The sequence below is a fragment of the Erinaceus europaeus genome, chromosome 8 (assembly GCF_950295315.1).
Source record: "Erinaceus europaeus chromosome 8, mEriEur2.1, whole genome shotgun sequence".
Classification (NCBI taxonomy): domain Eukaryota; kingdom Metazoa; phylum Chordata; class Mammalia; order Eulipotyphla; family Erinaceidae; genus Erinaceus; species Erinaceus europaeus.
In genome coordinates, this window is record NC_080169.1 from 124,827,077 (window position 1) to 124,848,769 (window position 21,693).

The 21,693-nt window shown below is 59.2% G+C and overlaps 1 protein-coding gene across 6 annotated transcripts in view; it reads left to right on the top strand.

The window, feature by feature from the left end:
* UBE3C (ubiquitin protein ligase E3C) overlaps positions 1–21,693 on the top strand; it is a 71,701-nt gene that overhangs the window by 13,247 nt on the left and 36,761 nt on the right. For 5 of the 6 annotated variants that reach the window (XR_009551266.1, XM_060196868.1, XM_060196864.1 and 2 more), the window contains 11 exons: positions 1,297–1,371; positions 1,559–1,705; positions 3,897–4,012; positions 4,776–4,933; positions 5,314–5,467; positions 5,578–5,798; positions 6,058–6,209; positions 6,497–6,684; positions 11,720–11,806; positions 13,404–13,561; positions 13,661–13,893. Coding sequence is in view for 5 of the 6 variants with exons in the window: in XM_060196868.1 (XP_060052851.1) it covers positions 1,297–1,371; positions 1,559–1,705; positions 3,897–4,012; positions 4,776–4,933; positions 5,314–5,467; positions 5,578–5,798; positions 6,058–6,209; positions 6,497–6,684; positions 11,720–11,806; positions 13,404–13,561; positions 13,661–13,893 (1,689 nt within the window). In the remaining variant the exon portion in view is untranslated. The remainder of the gene's footprint in view (positions 1–1,296; positions 1,372–1,558; positions 1,706–3,896; positions 4,013–4,775; positions 4,934–5,313; positions 5,468–5,577; positions 5,799–6,057; positions 6,210–6,496; positions 6,685–11,719; positions 11,807–13,403; positions 13,562–13,660; positions 13,894–21,693) is intronic. The other variant, XM_060196866.1, reaches the window with a different exon arrangement.

Below are 21,693 nucleotides of genomic sequence, written 5' to 3' on the forward strand. Positions count from 1 at the left end.
GGGGACACTTCCGCCAGGAGGATGGTCACCTGGCACCGCATGAGGCCCACGGCGGGCGGCTCTTCCTCTGCCTGGGAAGGTGCACCTGGTTGAGCACACACATCACCATGTGCAAGGACCTGGGTTCGAGCCCCCAGTCCCTACCTTCACTGGTAGTGAAGCAGGTGTGCAGGTATCTCTCCCCCTCTCTGTCTCCTCCTTCCTTCTCAGTGTCTCTCTGTCCTATCCAACAGACAGACAAACTGAAAAGGTTCCCTGGAAATGAGTACTCAGCTGTGGTTGGACCTTTTAGCTTTTTTTTTTTTTTTTAACCTTTATTTTATTTTATTTTATTTTATTTATTTCCCTTTTGTTGCCCTTGTTGTTTTATTGTTGTAATTATTATTATTGTTGTTACTGATGTCGTTGTTGGATAGGACAGAGAGAAATGGAGAGAGGAGGAGAGAAAGACAGACACCTGCAGACCTGCTTCACCGCCTGTGAAGCGACTCCCCTGCAGGTGGGGAGCTGGGGGCTCGAACTGGGATCCTTATGCCGGTCCTTGTGCTTTGCGCCGCGTGTGCTTAGCCCGCTGCGCCACCGCCCGACTCCCACGTATTTATTTTTTGAACTGGCCTTGCTCAGCCCTGGCAGGGGGAGCCTGGGGCTAGGGCACAGCCACCCCATTTAGATCCCTCCGCTTGGTCCTTGGCCTTGTTGACTTGTTTATTTGCTTGCCACCATGGCTCTGCTTGGGGCTCGGCTTCAGCACGATTCCTCTGCTTCTGAGGATTCGTTCAGCTTTTCTGTTTAGACAGAGGGTGAGAGAAAGGCCTCTTTCCCACATGGGTGCTCGGGGTGGTGGCCATGACCCTGGGGTCAGCTGCGTGCTTTGTGTTTTGAATGTGTTGTGTCTGGCAGACTGCAGGGGCTTCCTGGCTCTAGAGTGCGGCCTCTTGCTCCCTGAAGAGATGCCGGCGGGTCCTCAGGCCCACGGGGGAGACGACTGCCCACCAGGGTCTGGCCACAGGGCCGCACCATGGCGTGTCTGCCCAGAGCTCTGCTCTTCTTGCTCTGGCGAGTGGCCGCCCTGGACACGGAGCCTGGGGGCCGCGTCGGCGGCGACCTGAGGGCCAGCAGGCTGCACCCGTGTGGGGGGCAAGGCAAGGGCAGCTCCACGGGACAGGAGATCAGCGGGGCGGCGGCTGACGACAGGCGGGGCCCGCACTGACAGTGCCACACGGTTGCTTTCTGAGCCCCCACCCTGGCCCACCGCCAGTCCGGACTCTGACCGTTCCTCTGTCCTGCCCCGTCCAGGAGGAGCGGCGGAGGCTGAAGAATGCCGTGGTCATCCAGTCCTTTGTGCGCGGCTGCAGAGACAGGAAGCAGCAGGTGCGCACGCAGGCCTGCGGGCGCGGGCAAGGGCGGGCGGTTCTCAGCGAGACCTGAGACCTGCGTGAGCCCCCTGCGGCAGGGAGGGTGTCAGAGGCGGGCGGTCCCTCCAGCACGAGCCTCGCCTCGCGGGGCTGGGTGGGGGCCAGACGGACGCCACGCTGACCTCCTGCCGTTGTCCTCCCAGTATTCCATCCAGAGAAGCGCGTTCGACCGCTGCGCCGGCCTGGCGCAGCCTGGCACCACGGTCCCTGTCGCCGGCGCCCCCAACCTCGCCCTCCTGGTGAGGCGGCTCCTGTTCTTTTACCAGCTCGGTGAAGACTCAAAGCGTCTGGTGAGTGTCCGAGTTCCTGTTGCCCTTGCCGCCTGGCCAGGCCTTCTCGGCCGGCCGTGTGGATGCGTCTTGCCTCCTGACACGCACGGGTGGCCTGCGGATTGTGTACCTGCCGGCGGGGACCTCATGCCCTCACCCTCACCCTCACCCTCCGTCTGTCTGAAAAAGTCAGCTGGGGACTCGAATTTTGGTGGGAACAGGAAGTAGGTTTTTCTTTTTGAATTTTTTAAAAATTATTTTATTTAATTTTTTGAGAGAGAAAGAAACACCAGAGCCCTGCTCAGCTCTGCCTCATGGTAGCGCGGGGGACTGAAGCGGGGGCTCTGGAGCCTCAGGCAGGAGCGTCTCTTTGCAGAGCCACGATGCTGTCTCCCCCCCCCCCCCGCCCCCTGAATTTTTTATTGCCTTTATTTACTTTTCTTTTTTTGCCTCCAGAGTTATTGCTGGGCTCGGTGCCTGCACCATGTATCCACTGCTCCTGGAGGCCATATTTTCCCTTTTGCTGCCCTTGTTACTTATTCTTGTTGTTATTGTCGTCATTGCTGTCACTGTTGTTGGATAGGACAGGGAGAAATGGAGAGAGGAGGGGAAGACAGAGAGGGGGAGAGAAAGACAGACACCTGCAGACCTGCTTCACCGCCTGTGAAGCGACTCCCCTGCAGGTGGGGAGCCGGGGGCTCGAACCGGGATCCTTACGCCGGTCCCTGCGCTTTGCGCCACCTGCGCTTAACCCGCTGCGCCACCGCCCGACCCCCCATTGTTTTTTTATTTAATTAATTTTTTAATTTAATGTCATTTAATTTTTAATTTTTAAAATTTATTCCCTTTTGTTGCCCTTGTTATTGATGTTGTCATTGTTGGATAGGACAGAGAGATGGAGAGGGGGGAAGACGGGGAGAGGACAGACACCTGCAGGCCTGCTTCACCACTTGTAAAGCAGCTCCCCTGCAGGTGGGGAGCCGGGACTTGAACCAGGATCCTTAAGCTGGTCCTTGCGCTTTGTACCACATGCGCTTAACCTGCTGTGCTACCTCCCGACTCCCTTTCTACTCTTTTTAAAAAAAAAAATTTGTATTTATTTTCCCTTTTGTTGCCCTTTTTTGTTGTTGTTGTTGTTGTTGATGTCATCATTGTTAGATAGGACAGAGAAATGGAGAGAGGAGGGGGAGAGAAAGACAGACACCTGCAGACCTGCTTCACCGCCTGTGAAGGGACTCCCCCTCAGGTGGGGAGCCGGGGGCTCGAACCAGGATCCTTACGCTGGTCCTTGTGCTTCGCGCCACATGCGTTTAACCCACAGCGCTACTGCCCGACTCCCTCTTTTTTTTTTCTTAAAGACCTTATCTACTTATTCATGAAGATAGCAGGAGAGAGAAACAACCAGGCATCACTCTGGTGCATGTGCTGCCGGGAATTGAACTCTGGACCTCATGCTTGACAGTCCAGTGCTCACCCACTGCCTGCGCTACTCCCAGACCACCCTTTCTGCTCTTTTCTTACGGGAAGTTCTGGGGAGAGAGCTTACTGGGTAGGGTGTGCACACTGCCAGCGGACCCCAGCGTGCTCCAGGGTGGCTCTGGCACTGCTCTCTCTCCCTCCTCTCCCCGCTCTGCTCTTTTCCCCTCGTCTCTCTCCCTCTTTCCCTTCCTCCCTTCTCTCTCCCCCTCTCTCTGAGTGAAAAGGTAGCACAAGAGGAAGTTAAGCAGATGTCCAGTGGAGTATGGGTGGCCACGGGCAGTGTCCGGGAAGCGTCCTTACTGCCGCTGGGTCCTCTCGCAGAGGCCTCGACGCGTGAGCCCAGCCACGGTGTCCGGGAGCCGGGCGGTCTTGGCCTGACTGGACATAGCCGGTGAAAGGACTCTGTCAGCATGTGCGGTCAGCCTTTGGGCCCCGTGCCGGGCCTGTGTTAGCAGGAGTCAGCTCCTTGGTGTCCTCCCAGGCCAACACGTCCTGGCCACTGGGCGCGGGCTCTGCTGAGCCGTACGTGGCCCAGGGGAACTCTGGGAAGAGCCGGCTGTGCTCCGTGCTGGTTCTCAAGGTGTTTCAGACACGCGAGTCTCAGACACACCTGGCAGTCGTACCGCATACAGGTGTGCGTCTCGCTGGTAAACTCCCGTGTTTGTGCTTAAGACGGGCCCGGCGAGCACTGAGCGCTGAGCTCACTGCGGCCTGGCCGCGGCTTGCCTTGCAGATATGGGTGTACCAGAACTTGCTCAAGCACAGCTCCGTGTTTCTGCAGCAGCTGGACGGACCTGAGCGGCTCACGCGCCTGTTCCAGATAAAGAGGCTGATGAGTCTGTGCTGCGGGTGAGTCTCCTGCCAACTCCCGGCCCCTGTGGTCTGTGTGGGAGCACCTTTCAGGCGACGCTGCCTGTCAGTTGTGTCCTGACAGTGCGGACAGAGCTAGAGACAGAGAGGCCTCCAGGCCCAGCTGGGTCCGTGTCCGCTGTCTCAGTAAGTGGTCCGGTGCCCCTGCTCTCACCTCTGCTCTGAAGAAGGCTCACTGCCACCTTGCTTGAGAGAAGACCTTGATGCCCTCCGGGATTCACGCTTCCCCTTGGCCACTTGCTTTCTGCCCACATGCGCCTCCCATAGCACCCAGCAGGCTCCCTGCAAGTCCCTGCACTTCTCCCACCGACAGCACGTGTGACGGCTTAGCCACCAAGGCCTTGTCTTTCTTCACTTGATTGTGTGATGCTTCATAGGCTGGAGAGGAGTCGAGGGGGAGGGCACTGTCCGTGAAGCTTCCTGCAGGTGGGGAACCTCGGCTTGAACCCGGAAACGTTAGTGCCCCTGGAGCCCCTGTGCTGAGCCTCCACCTTCAGGCTGGCCCCTTCCTGGTAGTGTCCCCGGTGTCCCCTCTGGTGTTCTTGTGAACTGGACACCGGGGTCTCATCCTGTTGGCATCTGCAAGTCGGGCCACGGTGTCCAGGTTTGGCCAGCAGGCCAAGGCGGGCTTCGGGTCACACGGCCTCGTTGGCCACTGTGAGGCCCCCTCCCCGCCGTCCTCGGTCCGGTTCTTCTCTGCCGCGTCCACCGAGGCCCCGGGTGACCGCCGTCCGCCCTCCAGCTTGCTGCAGAGCCACAGTGACGACAGCTCGAACGTGGCCGTGCCTCTGAGGATGCTGGAGGTGTTCTCTTCTGAGAAGACGTACCTGCCCGTTGTGCGGGACCCAGGCGCGGTGGTGTGGGTGCTGGAGCAGGTGCTGCACTACATGGTTCAGCACGGTGAGCGGCCTGGGCGGTGGTGTGGGTGCGGCCTGGTGGGCAGTGGTGTGGGTGTTGGAGCGGGTGCAGCCTGGGGGCGGTGGTGTGGGTGCTGGAGCGGGTGCTGGTGGTGTGGGTGCTGGAGCGGGTGCAGCCTGGGGGCGGTGGTGTGGGTGCTGGAGCGGGTGCTGGTGGTGTGGGTGTTGGAGCGGGTGCAGCCTGGGGGCGGTGGTGTGGGTGCTGGAGCGGGTGCTGGTGGTGTGGGTGCTGGAGCGGGTGCAGCCTGGGGGCGGTGGTGTGGGTGCTGGAGCGGGGTGCGCGCCCCATGGTTCACAGGGTTAGCAGCCTGGGGGCTGCCCACGGGGCGGTGCAGAGGCACTAAGCGGGGCTCTGCCTCCCAGGCTACTACCGGGCGTTGTCCGTGCTGATCCACAGCAAGCTTCCGCCCAGTGTTGACTACTCGGACCTGGTGCGGGTGCCCATTGCGAAGACCCTGGTGGAGAACGTTCTCAAGCCGCTGCACTTTACCTATGGCTCCTGCGGGGAAGGGGCGAGGTGAGGCCCGCGGGGCGGGGCTTCTGGCTGGGGGCGGGTCCTTATGGGGCGGGGCTTCTGGCTGGGGCGGGGCTTCTGGCTGGGGGCGGGCCTGACGCTGGTCACCTCAGGCAGCGGGTCTTCGCCGCCTTCGCGGAGGAGCTGCTGGCCGCGCCGTTCTCGGAGCAGATCCTCCAGCTCGTGGTCCCGGCGCTGGCGGATGCGCAGGCCGCCTTCCCCTTCGAGCCCTTCCTGGACGCGTTGCTGTCGCTGCGGGGCGGGGCCCCCGAGAGCTGTGTGTCCGCACCCTGGCTCTTCTACTTCGTGCTCACCGTGGGCGAGAGCCACCTGGGTATGCTGCCGCCCTGCAGGACGCGGGGTCAAACCCCCTTGCCCCTGTCACCCGCAAGGGAGGGGGGAGACGGAGCCCACAGTGACCCCGGGGGAGGGCAGGGGCAGGCGGGTACAGTGACCCCGGGGGAGGGGCAGGCGGGTACAGTGACCCCGGGGGAGGGCAGGGGCAGGCGGGTACAGTGACCCCGGGGGAGGGCAGGAGGCGGGCACTGAGGGGCAGGGTGAGGCGGGTCCCCAGCGCCCTTGTCCCCTGGCAGGCGCCCTGTCCGAGGAGGGTCTGCTGCGCTACCTGCGGGTGCTCCAGGCCTTCCTCTGTCGGCTGCCGCTGTCCCCCGGCGGCCCAGGCTGTCAGGACGCCAGCGACTCGGAGGAGGAGAGCGAGGAAGCGGACCGGCGGCCGAGCTCTCCCGTGAGTCGGGCCAGGTGCTCCTGGGGTGATGAGCGGGCGCCGGGGCGAGGGGCGGTGGAGGGCGATGGAGGCGGCTGCGCGGTGCCCACCTGCCAGCCGGCTGAGCCTGCGCCGCCTGAGTCAGGGGCTCCCCTCCCCTCCCCCCTCCCCTTCCCCTCCCCTTCCCCCCGGGTGGAGCAGCGGCGTGTGCGGGTCCCTCTGGGAGGCGGGAGGCGGGCTGGGGGCTCTCGGCCGGGAGGGAGTTGCGGTGTCGGTGGCGGCAGCTCGGGCTGTGCGGTGCGTGGCAGGAGTCCGGGCGGCTGTCGGCGCCCCGCGTCACGGAGGAGTGTCTGAGGAAGCTGGACAGCAAGCGGCAGACCAACGCGCTGCTCGGCCTGGTGTGGCGGGACTCAGCCGGCGAGGAGGCCTTCACGCTCATGGCATCCATCTGCCACGCGCTGATGGTGCGGCACCGCATGATGGTGCCCAAAGTCAGGCGAGTTGCGGGGCTGGGTGGGTTCGAGGCCCGTGTGCTGAGTGTCCCCGCCGGGAGGCATGTGCCCGAGTGCCCTTCCCTGCAGGGTGAGGCTCTGCGTCGGCAGGAAGCCATCCGCTCGCTCACTGGCTCGTCCTCATCCTCGTCCTTGTCCTCTTGGGGCAGGACGTGCAGGACGTGCGCCAGGGAGCAGGGCTGCCCAGTCCCTGCGGCCGGCCTCTGTCGCTGCGAGCTTCCTCCCAGAGCAGAGCCCGGGGTCGCTTTGTGGCTGAGGGACTGGGCTTAAGTAGATGGCGCTCGGACCGGGCAGAGCAGGGCCGCTGCGGGCCGTAACTGCTCAGCTTTCTCCCAGGGCGCCGCACCCTTCTCATCCCCGCTGGGGGCCGGTGGGCTCGGGAGGGAAGGAGACCCTCGGCACTGCCTGTGCCCACGCACGGAGGGGCTCTGGGCTGTCTCCTCGTGGGTGGTGTAACGGGAGCTTGCAGGGCAGAGGTGAGGTGGGAATAAGGAGCCGGGCTACTACCCCAGCTGTGCAGGGAGATAAGGTGGAGGGTGAGCTCACACTGACAGATGACTTCTTACTGAATTGATTTTTTCTTTTTTAAAAAAATGCCTTATTAATGAGAAAGATTGGGGGGGTTGGGAGGGAGACCAGACATCACTCTGGTCCATGGGCTGCCAGGGATTGAACCCAGAACCTTATGCTTGAGAGTTCAGTGCTTTATCCACTACGCCAACTCCTGGACTGCTTATTGATTTTTGTTTTTAAATATTTACTCCCTTTTGTTGCCTATCTTGTTTTATTGTAGTTATTGTTGTTGTTAATTGATGTCACTGTTGGGCAGGACAGAGAGAAATCGAGAGAGGAGGGGGAAACAGGAGAGAAAGAGAGATCCCTGCAGATGGGGAGCCAGGGGCTCGAACCGGGATCCCTACGTTGGTCCTTGAGCTTTGCACCACATGCTTTTAAGGTGCTGCTGTACAGCCCGACTCCCTTTATTTGTTTTTTTAAATCCTTATTTACTGGATAGAGAAAGCCAGACATCAGAAGGGAAGGGAGTGATAGATAAGATAGGAAGAGAGACAGAGACATCTTCAGCACTGCTTCACCACTTGTGACGCTTTCCCCCTGCAGGTGGGGACTGGGGGCTCGAACCTGGGTCCTTACACATTGAGACATGTGCGCTCAACTAGGTGCACCACCACCTGGCCCCTATTTATTTATTTTTTAATATTTTATTTATTCACGAGAAATTATAGAAGAGAAAGAAGCAGACGTACGTGTGCTGCTTGAGAGTCCAATGCCATACCAGTGCGCCACCTCCTGGACCACTTTTTAAATGAACTTTTCCATCAAGTTCTGTGATATCATTGTGAACTTGCAAAGGACTTACCTGCGCACATGGATTTGATTCACAGAAAGCCCGAGTGATCTCGGCAGAAGCCCACAGGCAGGCATTTCATTTTCTGTTTTATTTTTCCTTTAGAAATGGCGTTGAGAATACGAAGGGGAGAGACCCGGCCCCCAGCTCCGTTCCAGCACCTTGAATCAGAGGGTGCAGCGGAGGCCGGGGCACTCCTGTCCCTAAGCCCCTTTAGGGCTCAGCGTCTGCCTTATCTCGGGGGGAGCCTGTCCTCGTGCCACTGCTCCGCTCACACGACACTCTGACCCAGAAGCACAGGGCACCGAGGTGCCGGGCTGGGCTGCCTTCCTGTAGAGCGCCCGGCACCTGTCTTCCCTGCTGCCTGCGCTCACGCTGCTCCCGGCCGCTGCCCTGCTGTGTGCCCGCTGCTGGGTAGCTCCTGGGTCGGCACAGCGGGCTAGAGCCTGCTGGGTAATTTACTTGTTTATTTAAATACTTACTTATTCTCTCTTGTCCTTAGTTTTATTGTTGTTGTTGGATAGGACAAAGAGAAATGGAGAGAGGAGGGATAGACAGACACCTGCAGACCTGCTTCACCGCCTGTGAAGTGACTCCCCTGCAGGTGGGGAGCCGGGGGCTCGAACCGGGATCCTAACTGGTTCTCGTGCTTTGTGCCATGTGCGCTTTACCCGCTGTGCTACCGTCCGACTCCCAGTTTATTTATTTTTATTCTAGAGAGAGAGGCAGCGGTGAAGCTCGCCCTCTGCAGGTGGGCCGGGCGGGGGCTTGAACCCTGGTTCGTGCGCTGGCTTAGCCAGGCCGTTCCCGGTGGAGCGAGAGCGTGGGGAGACAGAACAGCCATTGCAGAATCGCGTGGACACGGCTCCGAGAAGATCTCGGCCGAGAACGGAGCAGGAACAGCGTTTGCCTTTGCTTCCCTTTGGGACAGAGATGTGGAGAGGGAGAGAGACAGCTCTGCTCCACCGCTCGTGAAGCTTCCCCTGCTCGAACCCGGTCCTTGGGGTGCCTGCTCTCACGCAGGCGTGTGCCTTGCCCCAGGCCTGCCCCGGGCGGATGTTCTCTGTTCACAGATGTGACCGGCCCGGGTCTTCAGGCAGGTTCCAGTTGTGTCTGGTGGCCTCGCCCCTCGCCCGCTGGCCAGCGGAGGAAACCCATTGCAGCTCGGCTTGTCTGGTGCTGAGCGCCGCAGCTGAGTGTCGGTATCGTATGGCGCACTATGGGAGACCTCATAGTCGTCAGATCACTCGGCAAGAACTCCACTTGCTGTCGTAGGAAATCAGTGATGCGAGCGTTGCCCGCCCACCTGCCGCTTGCAGGCAGTCGGCCCATGTCTGCCCGGCTTTCTCGCGGCTCTCCCCACCCCTCCCCGCCCCTGTGTCCAGCGCCCACTGTCTCAGCCTCAGCCTCAGCCAGGGCTCCGCTGTCTCCTCACGGTTGGGCCTCGCCCAGGCTCTGGCCCTCCATGCCACGGTCACTCCTGTGCCCGGCTCCATTCGCTGCGGTCGCTGTCAGTCTCTCTCAGCCTGGCTTCTGACTCTGGTTGGCTGGCTGGGGAGTCCCCGGGGTCCTGTCTCCAGCATCACAGCACACTCTGTGGGAGGCTCTTAGGACTGATGTTGTCTGGCCAGTGGGATGCTTTGTTTGCCTCCTGGGTTAGCACTGGGGCTCGTAAGAACCCACTGCTCCTGAAGGCCATTTTCTCCCTTTCGTTGTCCTTGTTTATCCTTGTTGTCATCCTTGTTGGATAGGACAGAGAGAAATGGAGAGAGGAGGGGAAGACAGACAGGAGGAGAGAAAGACAGACACCTGCAGACCTGCTTCACCACCTGGGAAGCGACTCCCCTGCAGGTGGGGAGCTGGGGACTTGAACCGAGATCCTTACGCTGGTCCTTGTGCTTTGCACTGTGTGTGCTTATCCTGCTGCACTACTGCCCGACCCCCCAGTGGGATTTTTTTCTTTTTCCTTTCAACTTGAGAGAGGGAGGTAGAGAGACAGTGGAAGAGAAACCGCTGCCCCGTCTACCACCATCTGCACAGTCGTCCCCCCGAGTGGTGCTGTGGTTCGAGCTGGGGCCCTTGGTGTGGTGATGTGTGTGCTGGGGGGTGATACTGCCAGCTGGAAGCCCCCGTGACTCCAGAAAGGGCTGAGGCTGGAGGTGCTGCCGATGTGCTGTCTAAATGCAAGAAATTGACCGGATCTGAGCCTTTCCACAATAAAAGGGGCTCGGTTTGTCTAAACACTGCTCACGTCTCTTCGTCTGCACACTGGAAGTGACACGTGGCAAATCGCGGCACGGCCCACGTTCTGGCCTGTCAGTCACGGTAGTCACAGACTTTAGCCCGTGGAGTGGCTACGCGGTGGCCTACGGTGGTCCCGGGGCGTGTGATGGGTCTTCGCCCGCCTGGGAATCCTGGCTCCATCCTAACTGCACCACCCGCCTGCTCGGCTCTGGCCACACCACTGCAGGGACCGGCCCCGCGTGTCCTTTCTAGCCCTGCGTGTTGCTGGTCTGGAGGAAGCCGCCCACAGGCGTCTGCTTGCGCTGCGCTGCTCCTCCCGCGGGTCCTGCCTGCAGCCCCCCAGGTCCACAGCGGAGGTTCCGCTCCCACTGGCTGCTTCTGCTGCCAGACCTCCTTTCCTTTCTTTATCCTTCTTTAAAAATATTTGTCATTTATTGAATAGAAACAGAAATTGAGAGGAGGGTGTGTGGGGGGAGTTGATACCTTCAGCCCTAATTTTCGGCTCACAAAGCCCCCCCCCTGTGCGTGGGGCCTGGGGGCTTGAACCTGGGTCCTAGTGCACGGTAACATGCACTCGGCCAGCTGCGCCATTGCCCGGCCCTCGCTGTCTTGTTTTCTGAGAGGACTCCACGGCCATGCTCCTTTCTTACACAGAAGCCATGTCTACTGTCATTCTTCTCACCCGTGTGGCAGCTGAAGCTCTGAGGCTTAGTGTTTTTCTGTCTGACTGAGTCTCACCCCATCAGCAGCAGTGCAGCGGCTTGCTCAGAGACCATTACACTGACCCGTCGATCAGAGGAGGGCCTTTGAGTGCCTTTAAAAACATAGCTTCACCACCACAACAATAAAAAACAAGGGCAACAGAAGGGAAAATAAATCCCCCAAAAAAACCAAAACAAACAAACACAGCTTGACATGGTAGGGAGACAGCTCAGCCCGTTAGAGCTCAGGCCTTGCACTTGGCATGCTCAAGGCTCTTGGTTTCTGTGCCTGCCTGCTGCTGTCTCCCTTCTCCCTTCCTCCCTTTCCTTTTCTCTCTTACATTCCGCCTTTCCTTCCCTCCTTCCTCCTGTGAAAGACGGGAAATCCCAATATAGCGTGTGTGTCCTTAGATATGAAAACTTCCAGAAGTGTTGAAGCACCTTGACGCGTCTCGAGAATAGTGGTTTCAAATCGTCTGGTAGACAGTTTAAAGGCGGGTGACGCTCAGAAGCCGTCAGAGTTCAGGGCTGCCACGGACCCGTGGAACACGCGTCGCCAACCGCCCGGCTCAGCCCCGGCCCCATCTGCTGGAAGCCTGCTGTGGGCGGCGCTGCTCCCTCGGGTCCTTGGGCTTCGGTCTGTGCGTGGGAGGGAGCCCCCGGGGCCCTGAGCCTGCTCCCTCGCTCACCCACGCCTTCCCCCTGCAGGCTTCTCTACAGCCTGGCCTTCAACGCCAGGTTCCTACGGCACCTCTGGTTTCTGATCTCGTCTATGACCACACGGATGATCACGGGGTAAGTGGGCGGCCGGAGGGTGGCGCCCTCACGCAGACGCTCTGCCGGCGTCCTTCCTGCTGCTTCCGCTCAGCTCGTTCTCACCGAAGGGGCAAAGGCCTGATGGTCTCATGTCCCCCCGACGGCAGCTGAGGGCGAACTCGCCTTTGCCTCCTGCTCCTCGGGAGAGTACTCGTTCTCGATCATCTCGTGCCGTCGTGTGGACCGCCACAGTCCTTGACGGCCCGAGTGAGGTGTGTGAGCAGCTCTCCCGGGAAGGCCTCGTGGTGCTACGGAGGCGCTCGGCTGGGCCGAGTGCAGCCCCTGCAGCGGGCTGCAGTTCCATCCCTCCGCCTCGTCCCCGAGTGTTGCTGCGCCCTGTCTCTGTCTCCGTCTCTCTCGTTCACGCTGAGTAAACGAGTCTCGGTTGAGCAAAGCCCAGTGGACCCTCACCACTGCACACTTGCTGTTGGGAGCGTGAGCTGACATCTGGGGCAAGGCCTGCAGCCGTACCCCGAGGCTAGCGTGAGCAGGTCAGGTGCAGCAAAGGCTGTGGCGCCTGTGACCTCCCAGGACAGAGTGACCAGCGCAGGTGTGCGGGTCACAGGCTGGGGACATGGCCCAGGCTTTTGAGTGCTCGACTCAGGTGCTTGAGCCGAGCCCAGCCGAGCAGGGCACATCTCCTCTCTGAAGAGCAGAGGGGTGGCTTGCCCTGAGGCTCCTGTCTGGCGCTGGCGCACTGTGCTGACTGCAAACAGAGCAGCTAGAGAAGTCACCCACGCAGCCAGGAAACGCTCCCTCTGTCCCTCCTGCTGACGGGGACCGAGCGCTGGCACATCCACTTGAGCACACGTGTCACCGAGCACTAGGACCCGGCTCAGGCCCCTAGCCCACCAGCAGGGGAGCTTCAGAAGTGGTGGGGCAGGGCTGCGGGTGTCTGTCTTCCAGTCTGCTCTCAATCTCTTTTTTTTAAGTTTTTACTCCCTTCTGTTGCCCTTGTTGTTTTATTGTCGTAATTATTATTGCTGTCGTTGTTGTTGGATAGGACAGAGAAATGGAGAGAGGCGGGGATGGCAGAGATGGGGAGAGAAAGACACCTGCAGACCTGCTTCACCCTGCAGGGTGAAGCTGGGGGAGCCGGGGGCTCAAACTGGGATTCTTCCGCCGGTCCTTGTGCTTTGCGCCACGTGTGCTTAACCCGCTGTGCTACCGCCCGACTCGCGATTTCTCTGTTTTACCCAGTGAACAGAATAAGGGTGGTGAGGTGGAACCAGTTGCTGGAACTCTGCCATGAGTGTGCGTCTCGGGTGCTAGGCCCACTCACGGTGATTGAATGATCCAGGAGTAGTAGTGAGCAGGGCTGTCCTGTTGAACATCTGTCATTTGTGAATTGGTCTGTGTGGTTTGGTTTCTCACCCTCTGCGGGAGAGGGGAGGGTTCTGACACTGCTCTGCGGCTGCAGCCTACGGCGGTGCCAGGAATCGAACCCGAGCCTCCGGAGCCACGGGCACGCTTGTCCTCCGGTCCCGACCGGGGTTCCTGTTGGCGGGCGTCCCCCCTGAAGGCCGGAGCCAGCTCCCGGAGACTGAGCTGGTCCTTCTCCCTCTCCCACCTCAAGGTCCATGGTGCCGCTGCTGCAGGTGATGTCCAGGGGCTCGCCCATGTCTTTCGAAGATTCTGGCCGGATCATCCCCCTCTTCTACCTTTTCAGCTCCTTGTTCAGTCACTCGCTCATCTCCATTCATGACAATGAATTCTTCGGGGACCTCACGGAAGGTGAGGGTCTCCAGGAGCCGGGACACCGCTCTGGCCACAGCTGCGCCCCGCGGTCCTGATGGGCTGGGGGCGGCGTGACGGCAGCGGCCCTGTGCTCAGTTGCAGGCCCCCGGCGGCCATCCATGATGCCGTTCTCTCTGGAGGAGCTGGTGGTGCTGTCCCGCTGCCTGCGTGACGCCTGCCTGGGCATCATCAAGCTGGCGTACCCCGACACCAAGCCCGAGGTGCGGGAGGGGTACAGCCTGGCCTTCCAGAGCGTCGGCGTGGCCACCAGCCAGGAGCTGCAGCAGTGCGTCCAGCTGCAGCAGAAGCGCTGGGTGCAGCTCTTCAAGGTGGGTGCCTCGAAGGGTGGGCCGGGCGCACGTTCTCACAAGAAAGGAAACGGGGGGGGGGGGCAGCATCGTGGTTCTGCAGACACACCCTCCCGCCAGGACTCCCAGGCCCCGGGCTCCATCCCCGCAGCACCGCCAGCCGGGGCTGAGCAGGGCTCAGGTTTAAAAACAGCAGACAGACGTCTGATCTGAGTGCAGTAAAAGAAGAGGAAGGGGAAACGCAGCGCGTTCTGAGCTTGTCCCAAACGCCCTTTCTTCACTTTCTTCCTTTCGCATTATGGGCACCCTGCCTCCCACCCCCAGGCCAGTTTGCTGGTTTTTTAATTATTTCTGTTTTTTTACTTATGAGAAAGAACCAGACCTCACTGGTACATGTGCTGCCAGGAACTGAGCTCCAGTTTGCTGGGTTTTGTTTTTCTCAGAGAGCAGAGGCACTGATCCACTCAGCTGCTTGCTGGGCTTGAACCCAGGGCCTTGGGCGTGGAAGGCTTGTCTGTTGTTGCTCAGCTGCCCTCAGTCACCAGCCCCTCGAACCCGCCTCACATCTCTGCGTGTCCTCTGCTTGGTGTTTGGTTTTTTTTTTTTTGCCTCCAGGGTTATTGCTGGGGCGCTGGTCCTGCATTATGAATCCACTTCTCCTGGAGGCGATTTTTTCCCCACTTTTGTTGCCCTTATTGTTGTTGTTGTTGTTGGACAGGACAGAGAGAAATGGAGAGAGGAGGGGAAGACAGAGGGGGAGAGAAAGACAGACACCTGCAGACCTGCTTCACCGCCTGTGAGGCGACTCCCCTGCAGGTGGGGAGCCTGGGGGCTTGAACCAGTATCCTTATGCCGGTCCCTGCTCTTCACGCCATGTGTGCTTAACCTCCTGCGCTACCGCCCGGCAGCCCTCCTACCCCCACGCGCCCCCCCCCCCCTTTCGTTGCTTTAAGGACTTGTGCTGACGGCGTTGGGCAGGCATTGATTTTTAAAGTAGTCCTGCTTTGATCTTTCTCTGAAAGGCCTGTTACAGATGATGCTTTAATTGTTGAGGAACTGGTCAGTAGAGGTGGAGTAAGGCCGCTGATTGAATGCAAGTTGAATATAAATGACGGGGGTGGGGGGTAGACAGCGTAATGGCTCTGCAGAGACTCCTGCCTGTGGCTCTGAAGTCCCAGGTTCAGTCCCTCACACCACCATAAGCCAGAGCTCAGCAGTGCTCTGATAAAAACAAGCAAATAAAAAATTTTTAAAAAGACTACAAATGACTATGGGATAAGATCACAGAAGCAGGGTTCTGAGGATGGGGTGCTGGCAGGACCCCAGCGGGGAGGGAAGGACTGGGTAGAGGGGAGAGAAGAGACAGGTTGCCGGGCTCCCCAGAAGCCCCCGCGGCAAACGCCCCTCGTCAGCGAGAGCCACTCGTAGGAGGCGGGAGAGCAGGAGTGCACTTTCCAAATTGGATGCGAGATTTACAGTCCGCTGGTGCGCACGACCTCCTGCTCGCTGACGCTCAGCCGCGGGCGTCAGCTGTCCCCGCAGGTCCTCCATCACTGCTGCTGTCGAGCTATCTGTTTAATTGAAAGAAGTTAATTGAATGAAAATGATCAAGTAAGCTTGTATTAATATTGCTAATGGAGCTTTCTTCTTGGCCGCATTTGGAGCCAGATGTCAGGCTGACTAGGAGAGGCCCGTTAGACGTGCACTCAGCCTGCCGGGCTAATTACGGGGCTCCTGCCCCGCAGCGTGGCCTCTCCTGCCCATTTGGCTCGGCTTCACGCCGGCATCAGCGGTGAGGAGAGCAGCTGATAACTGCTGGTGGCCGTGGACCCAGCGCTGACCGTGCGTCACTGGTTGGTGTCGGGGCGGGGCGGGTCGCCGGAGTCCGCGTCTGCTGTCTATTTGAGTCGCCTCTATTCCCAGGTAGACTCCCAGGTCGCATGTGAACGCTTAATGCGCGTTTTCCGTACAGGCCGGGCGCTTGCAGGTTTCTTAGTTAGCAGTAAGTCATCTGGGCGGAGGACTGCCTGAACTGACTCTGCCCGAGGCTCCCAGGTGCCAGGTTCAGTCCCCCGCACCAGCATAAGCCAGAGCTGATCAGGGTGGGGGGGGGTAGGGAGAGGGAAGGAGAGGGACAGACAGACAAGACATCTTACCTAGTGAAGACTCCCAGTGCCAGTGGAAGCCTCTCCTGGATGCAGGTGAGGGCCGTGCGTCTCCGGGCACAGGCAGCTCCGGGCTCCTCCTCGACGCCCCGTCACATGGCGTCAGTGTCAGTTAAGGTCAGTATTGTGCAGCCCCTGCCTGGCTTTTCGTGACTCTCCTGACAGCCTGATCTCCAGGGCCCGTACATCTCGGAGTCTGGTGATGCCGGATGAAGGCCTTCTGTTTTACTGAAGTGTTAAGCGTGCGTTGTGCTGCCAAGTTCTTTGCCTCTCATCACAGATGGACTCACTTCCCAGCCTGTCAAGGATTGAGACCTTGCCAGGGGAGGCTTGGAGTGACCCCTCACAAGGACTCTCACAGAACAGAATTTTTCCAAGTCAGCTCTTAGAAACAGGACTCCTTGGAGATGTGTTTGTTTCTTGCTTTGAGCAGAGCCCTCTCCCTCTCCCTGCTCTTCCCCCTAGTTCTCCTTATGCTGGTATGGGGGACTGAACCTGGCACCTGGGAGCCTTGGGCATGAGAGTCTGTTAGGTTAAAAATCAAGATGGGGGGAATCGGGCGGTAGCGCAGCGGGTTAAGCGCAGGTGGCGCAAAGCGCAAGGACCGGCGTAAGGATCCCGGTTCGAGCCCCCCGGCTCCCCACCTGCAGGGGAGTCGCTTCCCAGGCGGTGAAGCAGGTCTGCAGGTGTCTGTCTTTCTCTCCCCCTCTCTGTCTTCCCCTCCTCTCTCCATTTCTCTCTGTCCTAACCAACAACAACAACAATAATAACTACAACAATAAAACAAGGGCAACAAAAGAGAATAAGTAAATAATTTTAAAAAATCAAGATGGGGGTCCAGGCGGTAGCACAGTGGGTTAAGTGCACGTGACTCAAAAGAAGCGCAAGGACCGGCGTAAGGGTCCCGGTTCGAGCCCCCGGCTCCCCACCTGCAGGGGAGTCGCTTCCCAGGCGGTGAAGCAGGTCTGCAGGTGTCTGTCTTTCTCTCCCCCTCTCTGTCTTCCCCTCCTCTCTCCATTTCTCTCTGTCCTAACCAACAACAACGACAATAATAACTACAACAATAAAACAAGGGCAACAAAAGGGAATAAGTAAATAATTTTTAAAAATCAAGATGGGGGTCCAGGCGGTAGCACAGTGGGTTAAGTGCACGTGACTCAAAAGAAGCGCAAGGACCGGCGTAAGGGTCCCGGTTCGAGCCCCCGGCTCCTCACCTGCAGGGGAGTCGCTTCCCAGGCGGTGAAGCAGGTCTACAGGTGTCTGTCTTTCTCTCCCCCTCTCTGCCTTCCCCTCCCCTCTCCATTTCTCTCTGTCCTGTCCAACAACAACAGCACTGGCAACAGTAATAATAAGGGCAACCAAATGGGAAGAATGGCCTCCGGGAGCAGCGGCTTGAGAGAGCAGACACTGAGCCCAGCGCTGACCCTGGAGGCAGAATACATGCGCATACGTCAGGCTAGCTCTTACGCAGAAGAGTGCTCAGCTACTGCTGATCTTTCTCTCTGTGTGTGAAGTAGTAAGGATTTACACCCGTGGGCAGGGAGACAGCTTGATGGTCTTGCAAACAGACTCCTGTCTAAGGCTCCAAAGTTCCAGGTTCAGTCCCCTGCACCGTGAGCCAGAGCTGAGTGGGTATCTGGGGGAAGAAAGGAATGAATTTACCCCAAGCACTATTGGAAGAGCTCTGCGTATCTGTCGTTTCCTGGAGACAGGCAGAGAGTGAGAGGGACGAGGCCAGAGCAGTGAAGGCTCCTTCCCTTGGTGATGGCGGGGCCAGGCTTGAGCCCCAGTCACCTGTCAAAGCTGCATCTGCCTCCCTGGCCCAGGCCTTCCGCTTCTCAGTCAAGTGACTGACCGTGGGACGCAGCGTGTCGCTCCCACGCCTGCTCCGGGGGCTACGGCCGAGTCGGCCGGGGTGGGGAGCCGCCCGCAGGAGTCAGTCACCCTCGAGCTCTGCACCCACGGTGATGGGGACACGGGACACAGCCTGCTCCTGCCTCTGACGGTCCCTCCTCTCAGCTTTCTCCCGAGATGGAGTCATCATCCCCGCGACTGTGAGAATGGGGTCACTTCTCAGCCCTGTGCTGACACTGGGCCATCCGTCATGTTTATAAACTCCTCCTGGGATTTATGGTCCTGGCCATCCCGCCAGCCTTTGTGCGCCGTGCCCCAGGGCAGAGAGCGTGGCTGCCGCTCTGAGCTCTCGCTCTGGACTTGAGCTTTCTGTCCCCGTGCCTGCTCGCTAACTCAGTGGAGCACACGGTGGCCTCGGCGGCTTGGCCTCACTGGACAGGTGACCAGGGACATAAACGTTGGGTGACCTCTTAACAGCGGTGCCCTGTCAGACAGCCTGCCTTGCCTCAGTGAGTTCACGGTGCCTCGGCGCGGCTGCAGAGTGAGGCGGACAGACGGGCGATGGCCAGGGCTGGGGGATGAGTACCCGGGCGGGTGCTTACTGCGGGGAGCCTGTACGGGAAGCCGCCTCCTGGCCTTGCGCGGGGGGCTGTTGGCTTTCCTTAGCCTGGTGCCCAGTGAGCAGGGCTCTGGTTTCTCGAAATCTAGGCTTGATGCAGAGGCGGTCGTGCTAAGTCTCGCTGCTTTCCGTTGAGCAGTGACACGCTTTGCCCCGGGAGCCCCAGCGGCTTGATAAGTCCCATGTCGTCGTCGTCTACGTGGTGCCCTCTGTCGGGCACGGGAACACCTCCTCAGACCTGATCTGGCCGCTCACAGCCCTCAGCCCAGACATGCCAGATGTGGCGCTTAGAGGCCTGCTTCTCGCCAGTGGCAGCTTGAAGGTTCTCAGGTGACGGCTGTTATTTCAGATCCGCTGGTCTGAGGCCGTCTGAGTGGCACCTCGGTTCCGCCATGTGGCCGGTGTGCGGGTCCTGTGCTCGCCGACTCCATCACGGTAGCCTCGGGCTGGGAGGCCCGGCGGTGTCACACGTGGTTGAGCACATAGGTTACCGTGCACAAGGAAGGACCCAGGTTCGAGGCCCTGTTCCCCAGCTGTGGGGCGGACATCTCATGCGGTGAAGCAGAGCTGCAGGCCCCTTGTGCGCTCTCTCCTCCCCCTGCCCCCACCTCCTCCCCTCAGGTTCTCTGTCCTGTCCTGATGAATGAAGGAAGGCCACCAGGACTGGAGGACCTGGGGTGCGGGTACTAAGTCCCAACTTGAGAACCCCACTGGCAAGTAAAAGGTCAAGTGGGGGCCAGCGAGAACCTGTTACCTCACCTGGTCCTCATTCAGACGGCAGCTCGGCGGCTCCCATCAACAGTGTGTGCGCTTTAGTAGTGAGCGATTTAAGTGCCGTTTTTAAATAGAGAGGCTGAGAAAGAGGCCGGAACCCTGCTCAGCTCTGGCTGACGGGGCTGGGGACTGAACCAGGGACCTCAGAGTCTCCGACAGGAGAGTCTTCCAGAACCACTGTGCTGTCTTCCCTGCCCAGTGATTAACAACTTAATAAGTAATTGTTAAAAAAGTAAATAGGTCATTTTCTTTATTTTTATTTTTTATTTTTTGGCCTCCAGGGTTACTGTTGGGGCTCAGTGCCAGCACCATGAATCCACCGCTCCTGGAGGCCATTTTTTTCCCCCTTTTGTTGCCCTTGTCGTTGTAGCCTTGTTGTGGTTATTATTATTACCATTGTTGATGTCGTCATCACTGGATAGGACAGAGAGGAACGGAGAGAGGAGGGGAAGACAGAGAGGGCGAGAGAAAGACAGACACCTGCAGACCTGCTTCACCGCTTGGGAAGCGACTCCCCTGCAGGTGGGGAGCCTTATGCCGGTCCTTGCGCTTTACGCCACGTGCGCTTAACCTGCTGCGCTACCGCCCGACGCCCTGTTTTTGAATTTTTAACAGATCACTTTATTGGGAAATGTTGATTTACCAGACTTTTGATTCCACATGTCAGAACTGGCGTCTGTCTGTGCCAGGTGTCTGCACGCTTGTCCCTTAAGCCACGTCTGTGTGGGCTCAGCTCCGCTCAGTCAGCTGTATTTCCTGTCCCTTAGCCACGTCTGTGTGGGCTCAGCTCCGCTCAGTCAGCTGTATTTCCTGTCCCTTAGCCACGTCTGTGTGGGCTCAGCTCCGCTCAGTCAGCTGTATTTCCTGTCCCTTAGCCACGTCTGTGTGGGCTCAGCTCAGCTCAGTCAGCTGTATTTCCTGTCCCTTAGCCACATCTGTGTGGGCTCAGCTCAGCTCAGTCAGCTGTATTTCCTGTCCCTTAGCCACATCTGTGTGGGCTCAGCTCAGCTCAGTCAGCTGTATTTCCTGTCCCTTAGCCACATCTGTGTGGGCTCAGCTCAGCTCAGTCAGCTGTGTTTCCTGTCCCTTAGCCACGTCTGTGTGGGCTCAGCTCAGCTCAGTCAGCTGTATTTCCTGCCCCTTAGCCACATCTGTGTGGGCTCAGCTCAGCTCAGTCAGCTGTATTTCCTGGCCCTTAGCCACTTCTGTGTGGGCTCACTCACTCATTTCCTTCTGACTGACTTCACTCAGAATAGTTCTGGGTTGTGCCAAAGACATCGTCCTACCTTCCTAAGCACTTGTTGCTGGTTGGCTCTTGTTGGGCTGCTTGTGAGCAGAGAGCGAGGTCATCCGGAGATGTCTGCTGTTGCTGCTCCCTGGGAGAAGGTGCTGGTTTTGATGGGAGGCCTTTTTCATATTTTAAAGATTGTGTTTATTAGTGAGAAAGATCAATACGCAGACATTGCTCTGGTACATGTGCTGCAGGGATGGAAATCAGGACGTCATGTTTGAGAGTCCCGTGCTTTACCCACTGTGCCACCTGCTGGACCACTGTTTCCCCCACATTTTTAGGAACCTCCAGGCTGATTCCCAGGAGGCTGAACTAAACCACTTTGTTACCACCAGTGCAGAAGAGCCTCTCGACAGCACCTCTCAGCACTCCATGTTGTCCTGCCTTTCCCCCAGAGCCTCAGGCAGGAGAGTCTTGGAGAACCGCTGTGGTGTCTCCCCAGCCTTATTATTATTATTATTATTATTGTTGTTATTATTATTGTTACTGTGGTTATTATTTTCCCCAGGGCCCTGCTCTGCTCTGGTGCTGGGGATGGAACCCGGGACCTCAGAGCCTCCTGCAGGCAGTCTGCAGACCCCCGTGCCGTCTCCCCGGCCTCCTGTGCTTCTCAGTCGCTCCTTGCGGGTGTGAGGCGATGCACATGCCTCTGATGAGTGGTGGCCCCTGGCCTTCCCGCGCAGGGCCGTGTGTCTCCCGGCTGCCTTGCCTGGCTGCGGGCTCCGGGCTCTCTGCCGCGTCCCCGCCGCCTCCCCGCCGCCGAGGTGTGCTTGTCTGCCGGGTCTCGCGGCCCGTCGTTGCTGCCTCTGTGCTCGCTGAACTGCGGAGCAGCCGCTCGCGTGCTGAGCGTCTCTGGGGCGGGGCCGGGCCGGGGTGGCGCGGTCAGCCGTGTCGGTGCCCGGGTGCCCTGCGGCCCATCTCCCCGAGCTCCCGTCCCGGAGGCGCGCAGCCAGGAACGCTTCCTTAGTGGCCCTCGCAGAGCGAAGACGAGGAGCACGTGGCCTCGCCGGCCTGTGGTAACCGCTCGGCCCTGCCCGGCCTCCCCCGGCTGCGTAGGTCCGCTTCAGGGCCCGCTCGCTGCTGGGTGGGGTGGCGGTGGGGTGGCGCTCGGGGAACCG